The 13,099-nt window shown below is 38.6% G+C and overlaps 1 protein-coding gene across 1 annotated transcript in view; it reads right to left on the minus strand.

Annotated features, from left to right (window-relative positions):
• LOC107752454 (serine/threonine-protein kinase pim-2-like) overlaps positions 1–11,658 on the minus strand; it is a 31,463-nt gene extending 19,805 nt beyond the window's left edge. The window contains exons 1-2 of the mRNA XM_016568426.1: positions 11,651–11,658; positions 9,312–9,375 (exon numbers count right to left, since the gene is read on the minus strand). Coding sequence (XP_016423912.1) covers positions 9,312–9,375; positions 11,651–11,658 — 72 coding nt within the window. The remainder of the gene's footprint in view (positions 1–9,311; positions 9,376–11,650) is intronic.
• Positions 11,659–13,099: the final 1,441 nt, after the last annotated feature.

A 13,099-nucleotide genomic window follows, 5' to 3' on the forward strand; every position in this document is an offset into this window, starting at 1 on the left:
GCAGTGACAGAAACGGTGACATTCCAGATAAAGTTTGAAAGGAGTAAAGCCTGTGTTAATGCTATTGAGTAGGCTAATATGGCCAAAGAAGATATTTTGTTTTATAAATAAATGTTTATTTAAAAGCAGCCCACGATCAGCGATACGGCTCAGACAAGGTTTTGTTCCGTCCTCCATGCTGTGCCAACTCACAAAAGACTATTTTTAGACAAGCAGCGCGGAGAGCCGCTTCAGAAACATGCTGCGGCTGCAGTATAAAATCAAGCACTGACTAGAGCGGCCGCGATCAGCTCCGGTTCCCGTGGAGCCGTAACGCGCCGCAGATGTGTGCAGTGAGGCGCAGATCAGCTCTAACGTCACTGAATATGCTGTTAAAAATGAACCATCCATTCATCATCATGCAAAACATACACGACAAATAGCAAATTTTTCATTGTTTCTCGAAACCTCATAGCATTTCCACACCGGTGATGACATGACTGTGGCTTAAAATCATTTACGTCCCCACGCATCATGTACGTGGTCAGGCGTTGACGTCATCAAACTGCGATCGGTTTGTGAGTTCGGCCCAATAGTGAGTACCGATCGAGTCATGAAATGTGATTATCGGCCGATACCGATCTCTGGCCGATAGATCGGAGCATCCCTAGTCACTAGACACGTGTGAAAAAACAGGACAGAATTAAAATGACAGTAGACCCACCTTCAGCTGGCTCAGGATCAGCTGGATTTGGATCCAAGTTCATCAGCGTGACGCTGGATGGACCTGGCAGAAGATCAGTTTGATCCTGTAGAGTTGTTGGCTCAAGGCCGAATGGGTCTGGCTGTGGATCAGCTAGATGCCAAAGTGCAGTTGATTCGAGGCCGGATGGACCACACTGGGAATCAGCTGAATCTGTGTCGGACACAGGCTGAAGAGGGGCCACTTTGTTGCCTTGACGTCGACACTGGTTAGCGCTTTTTACAGCCAGCCATGTGTTTCTGAAGAATGCACAAAGGCTATTCTTCTTGCGTCTTGAAGGTTTTTCTTAAAAAGAAAGAGAAAAAAAGGGTTATTACATTGACATTATTTTTTACTAAAATCTATTTTACTAAAATGTAAAATCTAAAATGTACTCAAATCTAAAATCTTTACATTAAACATAAAACATTAAAACGAAAATGTAATTAAAATGCAAAAATATAAATTAGGGCTGTCAGTTATTAAAATTGTAAAATAAAATGTTTTTATCTAATTAATTACATGATGTGGTGATTAATTAATTGCAAATTAAATTTGGCTGTTAAAGTAACCCCAAAAGTTAATTTAAAGCCATTATTGTTTTAAATGAGAAAAGTATCAAGAAGATTTAGAAAGAAATATTATATTTGATTTATTTGAACATAAAATGTATTACATATAAACGTTTAGGCTACAACAGCGTAACATAAACTATGGAACATAAATGAAGATGATTTGAGAAACATCTCAGTATTTTTTGTTCATGTGAAAGTCATTGTTAACCAAAACAGCTTGGTTACCAAAAGTCTTCAAAATACCTTATTTTATGTTCCACACAAGAAAGTAAGTAAGTCATGCAGGTTTGAAACGACATGAGGGTGAGTAAATGATGACAGAAATTAAATTTTTGAGCAAACTATCCCTGTAAGGTGTTTTTTTTTTTTAGTGATGATACTCTAAATAAGACACTAAAACTGCCGGTAGTTGGCGGTAAATGTCTTTATGAGTAAGTAACTGAGTCATTCATTCATTCGGTTAGTTCAAACTGCGGATTCATTCAGAAATGAATCACCGCTGTGTTGCTCTGAGACGCACAACAGTTGTGCAGTGGCTTTATAGGTCATATTTTCTTTGGCAAAAACAGACAATATTGTGTTTAAAATATAACACAATATTAAATTCTTATTTACTGAACTGTTGTATAAAATCACATTTGCACTCTGCTATTCGGACATAAACAACACTCCTGTGATCGCTTATCCTATGATATAAATATGAGACAAAAAACTCATACAGCGGCATTTTTTGCCCCAGTATATTGAATTTTAGGGACATATAACTACATTTATGGACTACATCACGCAGTGAGTTGCCCTGCATCAGGTTTGTCAACAGTCTGTATGAAATGTAAGGTGACATGCAGGTCTGGGGCGGGACGTGTGCGTTAACTGCATGGAAATATTTTAATTGCGTTATTTTTTTTCCATAATTAATTAATTTAATTAACGCGTTTAATTGACAGCCCTAATATGAATATTTTCATTGTAATTTATTTCACATAAGGTAATACACAAGGAATATATATATATATATATATATGCGTTTTTACAGCCTACTACGCATTAACCAATCACACACGATGCTGTTGAGCTTATGAAAGCAATGACCAATCAGAGGTGTTCAGATGAGTCATCGCTAAAATGCTGGTGTTGTCTTCACTCGCTCGCTGACAGAATACCTCTTTCTGGCGAATTCTCTCATCAGAAACAACAATAAGTGCAAATGTTTGTACAAATCTATAAGATAGTAATTTCATAGTGTAAACAGCTTCAGTGATTTTAATGGAGAGTTCATTATGGGGTAGTTGGACAAGTAATTTAAGGCACCATGAAATGTAAAATGAGAACAGTTCGAAGTTTACACCTCTTAGTCATAACCTACACTGCACATTTTAGAGTGGCCTTTTATTGTGGCCAGCCTAAGGCACACCTGTGCAATAATCATGCTGTCTAATCAGCATCTTGATATGCCACACCTGTGAGGTGGATGGATTATCTCGGCAAAGGAGAAGTGCTCACTAACACAGCTGAAAAAAAAGAGAAATAATATTTCATAAAAACCTTTAAAATTGCCAAAGAAGTAAGGTAACACCAGTGACAAAAAAAAGGGTTCATGCGATCTTTAAATAAATATACAAAAAATATAAAAAATCATTAAGCTGTCATTTATGTGTATTCATAAAGTCAAAAGGCAATCTAATAATGTGGTCTAAGTTTAAATGTTAAAAAAATAAATACATTTTAAGACATCTTGCCATACCAAAAGTGGACGTTTCTGTAGAATGACCCACTTAAGTAAACAGACAGGATTTTTTTACATAGTTAATAGATTACATTATTAGTTTACTTTGACCATCATAGATCAGCATAATCTATAAAGGTGAGAATCAAGATATTTCATGATGTAGTTAATGCGTTTGGGGATGTTTCGAATAAAAAGGAAGAAAGAAATAAAACAGCAAAGTGCTGTTGTGGCTGTGTGTCACATGACGACCCCCACGATATATATATATATATATATAGGCTGTGTGTGTGTGTAATAAAATTACAACATTTCACAATAAAGAAATTGCAGACAAATTGAAGTTTGTTATTGACCTGTGGGGCTGTTCTCCATAGCCGCTGCTGCAGGAGAAGCCTCTGGGTTTACTCCTGAAGGGTCGGTGGTGTTTCCTCCAGCTGTCAGAGTATCATCTGCTGACACTGAACACTCAGTGTTGAGCTCCACTGACTCCAGCACAGGAGAAACACTAGAGCTCACAATGAAGCGCTGGAAAGCGCAAATCTCGAGTGTTTGCTAACGTGATAATTAATCTTTGCTTCTGCTCGGATTTTCACTGAACTGACTGCAAACCGACGCTAAACTCCGCTGTGGAATGTTGCCATTGCGACGTCACGGGCCTCTGTGACGTCACATTCGCTTATACTGGGCGCGTGAGGAACGTAGCTGCACATAATCCTATTATGCTGCCTTCACGCGAAGTTTCATATTTCCCACTTCTTAAATCGAAATTACAAGTTAGTGCTTTATTCGGAATATATATATATATATATATATATATATGACCAATGGAAGACGGTTAATTCTTGGCTGTATATAAGATTTCTAGTCAATATGAAACGAATTTCTAATAAAATATTGCGTCTCGTTACCGATATAAAGTTGGTTCGACGTTTGACGTTGGATATTAGACAGATATTCAGCCGTGAAAAAATTCAATAAATTCTTAGTGGATGAGCATAATTGTATAAAAAAATGTCTTTTCTGAAAAGCATTAGAACGTAGAACTGAACACACATCGCAGTTTATTTGTTTTACTCCTCCTCGATATGTTGCAATGCATAAAGTCTATAGCAGCAGCGAGCTAGCGCTTAGGCCAGCTAGGGACCGTCTACAAAACACACTTAATGGATAAAACGATTAATGTTTTCCCACAGGAATGTTTTTTTGTTTGTTTGTTTTACAATTAACAAAACAAGTGCAATTTGTGCACCAAGGTCTTTGAAAGATATAAAGACAAACACTTATAACGCTCACTTGAATTTAAATAAGAAATACTGTAAACAAGATATGTGATAGTGGTTATTATTATATTATTACTATTAATAAATATATGAATAAAAGAAAAACAATATTAAAAATCATTATGATTCCATAATCCAGTGGTTATGTATGACACCAAAAATGTACACGCTATTGAAATTAAAACCAATAAATAAATGTATTTAAAATAAAAACACTCTTCTGTATCAACCTCATGGTGTGTGTCTTGTTACTGTTTTTATAAGAACATTTTTATATTTGTTTTAGTCACAGAACTATAACAGAAAACATGCTATTGAAATTCAACAATTAAGATAAAGCTGGCAAAGTGTTGTTTTGCAGTTGTTTTGACTTGAATTTGAAAATCAATATTTTTAATAAATTAATTTATAACACAGTTTTATTACACAACTACAATGGGTGTGTCTTGTTACAGATTAGACAAACATGTTGATGGTGGTTTTAGCCACAGAACTATAATTGAACACATACTATAGAAAATTAAACCAATACATAATTTAGTTTAAAATAAATACAATCTTCTACCTGAACTTCAAAGGCTGTATCTTGTTACATATTTCTTAAAGAACATTTTGCAGTAGTTTTCATTGTCAAAAGAGATGCAGAAGTCACGCTATTGACATTCAAGAATAGCTTGCGAAACATTCCGTCTCCAGTGTTACTGCCCCCTAGAGGAAGATACTGCAGTTGTTTTGGCTGAGTTTGACATTCAAACCTTTAATAAATTAATTTAAAATGCATACAGTTTTCCATCTCAACTTTTTACAACCAGCTCTGATGCCTATGTATCCTCTTCCTTGGACATAAGAATCACGAAGGTAGGTAACTAACATTTGCAACTGATTTATCAAAAATCATTTATGTCACGTTCTGCTCTGTGTAAAAGTGTTATTCTATTCTCTTGTTTTTGATCAAAGGTTTTTCTGAGCCCTTAGAAAAATCAACCTTGACGAGGGAAGAATGCTTGTTCTTTTAATGTTGTGATTGCAGGACTTATTTGGCGTATGCCAATGGACTCCAGCAATGTTCATCCTGGATGAGAAGATCTGAAATCAACATGTTGGCTTACAAATAATAACAGCACATTATTTCATTTTTTCCCTAAATTATTTAAATGACAGAACTAATTGTTTAGAACAAATTGTATTTAATAATGCAGTTTGTTATAATCATATAATCAATTAAATTAACTGAATTTTTCTGTTTGATTATATAGTAATAGTGTCTCTTTATTGTACATTATGCTCAGTTAGGTGCTTGAATTTGAATGTTGTGAATCGGATGCCTTTTATTGGATATGTAGAGAACACTTTGTGTTTAGTAAATGTTCTGAGTTCATGATTCCTGCTTTTTTCCCCCATCCTAAATACTGGTCTCTCGCCAGAACACAGTAGAAAACATGGGATGAGCAGTGCAAGCCAAACTCTTTAATATGTGTGATGAACACAGGACGGTATTTTTTCAATTGTATGTCACGTCTATGTCATGTTTACATTTTGAAGGTGACAAAATAAAGTGCTTAACAACTGTTTAACAATTAAAACTGAACCATGCTGTGAGATCTTTTTTACTGACTGGTTCTTTTTCTAGCTTCCTTATTGTCTTGTATTGTGTTTTGTAAGTCCTGTGACAACCACTAAGTGGCAACCCCAACTTTTCATGACATAAGTAAAATATATAATATGATGATGATTTGTTTTTCCCAAATATGGCTGATATTCTAAAAGAGATCACTAACCTCATAATCATTTACCAACATAAGCATTTACAATCATTTATCACATGAATACCATGCCTCTACCAAACATCAATTAGAACAAGAAAAGCTTTATTATTTACTTTTTTGCAGACTTATTAAACTACAAATATGACACAATAGTCTGACAGATTTATAAATACAGTTTAATGAGCAGGGGTCTGTTTATATGAACTATAACTTTGGATTGTGCCAGTAATCTCTTTTGAGCGGTATCAACCTAGTGGTACTAACATATTCTCTATCCTAATTAATCACATTATGTGTTTTCAGTGTTCTCGTCTGCTAATAATTAGGAACACAGATGAAAATGTCTATAAATACAGTGTCTTTGTGGTAATTGGCACCATTGTTACTAGGCCATATACAGCCCAGACAAATGGAGCCAAGTAAGGTTCAAGAGATCAAAATTTGTTGGGGATGGGCCTTATTGGCAAGTTGACTCCCACTGAAAATGGCCACCAATACATATGAGTTATCGTGGACTATTTTACCAAGTGGTCTGAAGCCTATCCTCTCAAAACCAAAAATGCAGAAGAGGTCACAGTGCATTCTTGATTTTTTTTTTTATTTTTTAATTTTGGGAACCGAAGTGATCAGATTTTAACTGATCGGAGGAGAGAGTTTGTAAACAAGGTTAATTTAACACAAATCAATTCAAAATGTATTGATGTGACCATAAACAATATATATACAATTATTATTTTTTCAAAGGTCAATTTTAGCCTGTGTGACAAACTGGGCATTACCAGGAGTCTCTGTTCTCCCTACCATCCCCAGACAAATGGCCTTGTTGAGCGAATGAATGGCACAATTCAAAGGTATATATAAATATGAAAAGACACGTTGAGTAGTTTTTGAATGTTTCATGATTTTCTTTTTAATTCTTAATGTTCAGAAGTCTGACAAAAAATGGTTGGGGAAAATCCTTCATCTTGGCACATACATCTAAGTGCTACAGTGTTTGCACTAAGAACAAAAAAAACAAATCACAACACAGTTTTCCCCATACTTTTTAATGTTTGGGAGAGAGGCAACGTTTTCCATGTGAGGTACCGAAGGATTATGAGGTTAGTGATTTGTGTACTTTGTTTTTGTAACAACATGATCTAGAAAGATGTGAATAATTATTGTGAATGTTTTACTTAGATCTGTCATGGAAAAGTGGAAGCCATGGTTGCCACTGAGCAACTTTCTGAGGGGTTGAGCGATAGGAGGGAGACCATGGAAGCTGTAAATCAGAACATCTCAAAGAGTCAGGACAACGTGCAGAAGAAGAAAATAGAAAGAGGGCAGGAGCACAACTTTGTGGTTGGTGACAAGGTATTGGTGAGGAATGTGTGACAGGAGAACAGAAAAGGTGGAAAAATGGACCCAGACATGCTTGGTCCATTTACTGTTGTAAGAATTGAAGAAAAAATGGTTGAAGTAGTTTCAAAGAAAGGGGGGAAAAAACAATGAAATTTAATACAGATCACTTGATAAAGTATGTTGAGCCAGAGCCCCACATTCCAAAAAATGGATTCCATCAAACTCACCCAGCCCATCTCCTCTTGCCAGTCCTCCTCTTCCCAGGTTTCCTCCTCCTGCCTCTCTTCCTAGTTCCACTAAGGGTCTGTCAGCCCCAAGCAGCACCTCCACCAATCCATGTTTAAGGTTCTTTCCTCACCTCGGCATACTGCTACCCACTCAGTTGATAGCTCCAATACACAGACTCAAGTGAACCCATCGGGCCCATCAACCCATCACTCTTGCTCCCCAGACACAATTCATGCATCAGCATATTCAGAAGAACATGGTAAATATTAAGTGGTTTGACTATATTTGACCGTGCCATAGCTCAGTATTTTACTTTGTGATCTCATGTGTTTCTTTTAGTGATAAATGATATATGGGAGGGCAACAAACAGCAAGTGTTGTGGAGCAAAATGGGCACTTTTTTTGAACCTTAAACCGCATGAACACATTTCATTACACCAAATACACAAAATAATGTTCTTTTTAGCAGCATCATATGACCCCTTTAAGCACTAATAACTCCTCTTATAACCATTGAAGCTGTCCATACTCGGTATGATAAATGAATCTCTTACTTACATCGTTCGTACATCTGCACTTTGTTGCTTATGATGAGGAAATTTGCGAGTATCAGTCTGAACAAAACTCTGGGCTTTCAGCGGTGACTGATCTGAACGCCTCTGATTGGCTAATGCATTCCTAAGCTCAACAGAATCGTGTGTGATTGATTATAATGAGCAATGCTGTAAAAACGTGTAAAAATAAAATATGTTGTAACATGAACAGGTCTAAATTTAATACAGCAATCGAAACTTCATTGTAAGTATTATAATTTTATTGAAAACCCAGGGGACCCCCCCAAGTATATTTTTTTGGGTGTTATGGGGGGTCCCTTAATGGGAGGTCCGGGGGGACCCCCGACCCCCCCCCTCAATTCGAACACTGTGTAAAATTGAATTATTTATTATGATTTATTTATTTTCCTTCCACCCACCCAATAATTTGAATATATTTATGAGGAGCTCCTCCTGTAGTTTGTGCCCTATATTTGTTGCTCCTTTTTTTCACCAAGTTTGTTATTTTGGGGGCATTTAAGTTGCTGCTCCAAGTTTATCTTCAGTTTTGTGCACTTAATTCACTTCTAATTTTTTTATAGCAAATTCTCATTTTGTTAAGTTAAATGTGTTTATTTTTGTGAAGTAAGTTTTCTCCTATTTCCCTCCTAAGTTAAAAAGTAAACACAGTAGCACAAGGAGCCAACACACCTAGTTGTTTATGCTTGTAGTAAGAAGATTTGATGATGCTGTTGTCGCTGAAGTCTATTCGTTTGAGGTCCATCATCTTTGTACTGACCACCAGATGATACGGTGGAAGACACCTTGGTCAAGACAGTGCTTGGCTCTAAGCAATGTTTGCAACATCAGGCTACGTGTCTGTGATTCGTTGTCATAGAGGAATCTGTGCTTTTGCAGGGTTGCGGATACTCCTGGATGAGGATGTAATCCTTTTCCTCTTCAAACCAATCCAGCATATACACAATGTAGGGGCTTAACGGACACTGTTTCATCGTCAGATTTATAGCCACTTCGGCAAACAGCGGCTTGTAACACTCAGGCTACAGAGAAGAGTTCAACAAAAGGTTAGCTGACTATGGGTGTGTTTGATTTCTCAGAATGCAGCGAGTGATTTTACCTGCTGTCCATTATTTTTCCGGATCCCCTTGTACACAGTGCCAAAGCCTCCTTCTCCAGTCTTCCTTCCCCATTCATAAAGTTCTTAGTCTTACATGAAGTCCAGTACCCAAAATTCCTGGGGCCCAGATCAGGCCCACACCTGACACTTTCATCTGGCCCACATACAGCGTGGAATGATGGCACTTGGGCGGTCCGCTCCTGTTTGCCAGATTTGGGCCACGAGCAAGCCAAAAGAAGGCCCAATGTCAGCCATGAATAAACCAAATGAAGCAGAACTAGCCCAAATCCGGGCCACATTTATTTTAATTCTGGCCCAGATACGGCCCAGATTTAACACCTTGTTCTGGCCCACATAGCCTACTACGTAGAATGATGGCATTTGTGGGGTCCACTCCTGTTTGCCAAATTTGGGCCACAAGTAAGCCATAGAAAGGCCGCATGTCAGCCATGACAATAAATAAATAAAAGAAAGTAGAACTGGCCCAAATCTGGGCCACATTTATTTAATTCTGGCCCAGATCCGGCCCAGATCCAACACCTTGCTCCGGCACACATACTGTGTGGAATAATGGCATTTGGGCAGTTCAGTTCTGTTTGCCAGATTTGGGCCTCAAGTAAGCCTTAGCAGTGCTGCATGTAAGCCAGCCAAATAAACGAAAACTGGCCCTAATGTGGGCCACAGTTGATTTTTATTCTAACCCTGGTCTTCCCCAAGGCCCTGTCCACACGAACGCGGTTATTTTTAAACCCGCATCTTTTCACATGCAAACGCAGCACCAGGTCACTGAAACCGAACATTTTTGAAAACTCCTGCCAGGGTGAAGATTTTCAAAAACTCCGGTTGCCGTGTTATCGTGTAAACAGCGAAACCGGAGTTTTTGGCTTGTGACGTCGGAGCCTGTGCTGTTATCTCTGCCTACTGGAAACTTTTTCAGGCTTCTGATTGGCCAACATGGCTTTACGGTTGAGATTATATCGCCACCTGTTGGTTTGGCATGCTCTTGACAGTGCTTCATGGCATGCGTTTGTGTTTTCATGTGGACGGAGATTTTTTTAAAAATGGAAGAAGAAAAAACTCTTTTTAAAAATCTAATTTTTAAAAATACCCATGTACGTGTGGACATGGCCATAGACACAAGACCAGACAAACTCAAAGTGAACATACAGGAACTTAAGTACTCAGACTAAACAAGGATAATTAAGTAGGCACACCTGAACAGAATAATACAATCAACACAACAAGGGAAATGGTGCAAAAGGAAAACAAAGTCCAAATGAACAGAAACCGTGACAGTAATAGTACAATCATTATAGTGCACTTCTGTTTTTATGCTGCACAGTACACATATAAAAAAACCTGCCATTAAAAGCATGTTTCAAAAAATAAATTGCTGCGTGTGTAGCCTTCTTAAGTCTCACATCCAGATCACCCTGCATCAGTTGACTGTGTTGCATCCTACTAAAAGTAGCCAAATTCTATTAGGCCATATTTACAATTCCAAGCTTCCATTTCAATTAGCCAGTGTCAAGTGTTACAACCAGAAGTGGTCCTCATCTGTTTTATTATATATGGGGCATATTTGCCATGTCAAATGTGGGAAAAGTTGGCTTACACACTGATTAGCCAATGCTGACTGTGCCGTATATTTGCCAAAAGTGGCCCAAATTGTTATTAATTATTTGGGCAATATTTGTCATTTTATATGCGGCCCACATTTGCGGCATCATATAAGGGCCACTTTAGGCTCACAGCCACATTAGCCAGTGCTCACTGTGCCATATATTTGCCAAAACTGGCCTAGATACAGTTTAGGATAACTGTGGCACATTTGTGGCATCATATGTGGGCAACTTTAGGCTCACAGCCACATTAGCCAGTGCTCACTGTGCCATATCTTTGCCAAAACTGGCCCATATATGGTTTAGGATAACTGGGCCACATTTGCGGCATTATATAAGGGTTGATTTAGGCTCACAGACACATTAGCCAATGCTCACTGTGCCATATCTTTGCCAAAACTGGCCCAGATATGTTTTATAGCTGGGCAACATTTATGGCAACATATAAGGGCCACTTTAAGCTCACAGCCACATTAGCCAGTGCTCAGTGTGCCATAGCTTTGCTAAAAACTGGCCCAGATACGGTTTAGGATAACTGTGCCACATTTGTGGCATCATTTGTGGGCCACTTTAGGCTCACAGCCACATTAGCCAGTGCTCACTGTGCCATATCTTTGCAAAAAACTGGCCCAGATATGGTTTAGGATAATTGTGCCACATTTTGTGGCATCATATGTGGGCCACTTTAGGCTAAAAGCCACATTATCCAGTGCTCACTGTGCCATGTCTTTGCCCAAACTGGTCCAGATACGTTTTAGGATAACTGGGTCACATTTGTGGAATCATATGCGGGCCACTTCAGGCTCACAGCCACATTAGCCAGTGCTTACTGTGCCATATCTTTCCCAAAACTGGCCCAGATATGGTTTAGGATAACTGGGTCACATTTGTGGCATCATGTGCGGGCCACTTTAGGCTCACAGCCACATTAGCCAGTGTTCACTGTGCCATATATTTGCCAAAACTAGCCCAGATACGTTTTAATATACCTGGGCCACATTTGCTGAAATATATGTGGACCACATTTGGTTTACACCCTGATTAGCCTTTGTCGATTGTGCCACATTTTTTGCCAAAGGTGGACCACATTTGGTTGGCACTATTTGGGCCATATTCACTATTTACCACATGGGCCACCTTAGGGTCACATTCAGATTACACATTGCCGTGAACACCACATCTTTGCCTACAGAGGCCCACATGTGATTTGATAAATTTGGGCCAGTTTTGCTATTTTACATGTGGGCCACTTCAGGCTTACATCCATTTTGTACGGCCATAAGAAGGCCACCAGTGCCGTATCATTGCTTTAAAGGGTTAGTTCACCCAAAAATGAAAACTAGCCTGTGTTTTACTCACCCTCTAAGCATCCTAGGTGTATGTGACTTTCTTCTTTCAGACGAATCCAATCGGAGTTATATTAAAAAATTGTCCTGGCCCCTCCAAGCCTTTCAATGGGGGTAAGCGGGTGTTTGTTGTCAACAGTTCAGAAGATGTGAAATAAAGTGCGCGCATCCGTAATAAAACGTCTCTCACATGGCTCCGGGACATGAATAAAGGCCTCCTGTAGCAAATCCATGCGTTTTCGTAAGAAAAATATCAATATTTCAAACGTAATAAACACTTTTCCATCACTTCTGCCATCTGTCACACGCGGAAGGCTTTCCGGCGGATGACGTAGGACGTTGGTGTTGCGTGATTAGTGACGAGTACGGAGAGAGAACAAAACAAAACGCTGTTCACGAATTAGAAGCACAAAACGGGGATTTGTAAAGAAAAATGTCGGAGGATTTCGATATAAGCCAAGAGGAGACTGGTTTTCCTTTGCTCCTGCATTTCTCAGAGGCGCGCCCACGACACCTACGTCCTACGTCATCCGCCTGAATGTCTTCAACGTACCACAGTCAGCGGAAGTGAGAAAAAAGTGTTTATTACGTTTGAAATATGGATATTTATCTTACAAATATGCATGGATTCGCTACAGGAGGCCTTTATTCATGCCCCAGAGCCGTGTGAGGGACGTTTTATTACGGATGCGCGCACTTTATTACACATCTTCTGAACTGTTGACAACAACCCGCTTACCCCCATTGAAAGGCTTGGAGGGGCCAGGACAATTTTTATTATAACTCCGATTGGATTCGTCTGAAAGAAGAAAGTCATATA

This window comes from Sinocyclocheilus rhinocerous, unplaced genomic scaffold, assembly GCF_001515625.1.
Source record: "Sinocyclocheilus rhinocerous isolate Xijiao unplaced genomic scaffold, SAMN03320098_v1.1 scaffold2246, whole genome shotgun sequence".
NCBI classification, from domain to species: Eukaryota; Metazoa; Chordata; class Actinopteri; order Cypriniformes; family Cyprinidae; genus Sinocyclocheilus; species Sinocyclocheilus rhinocerous.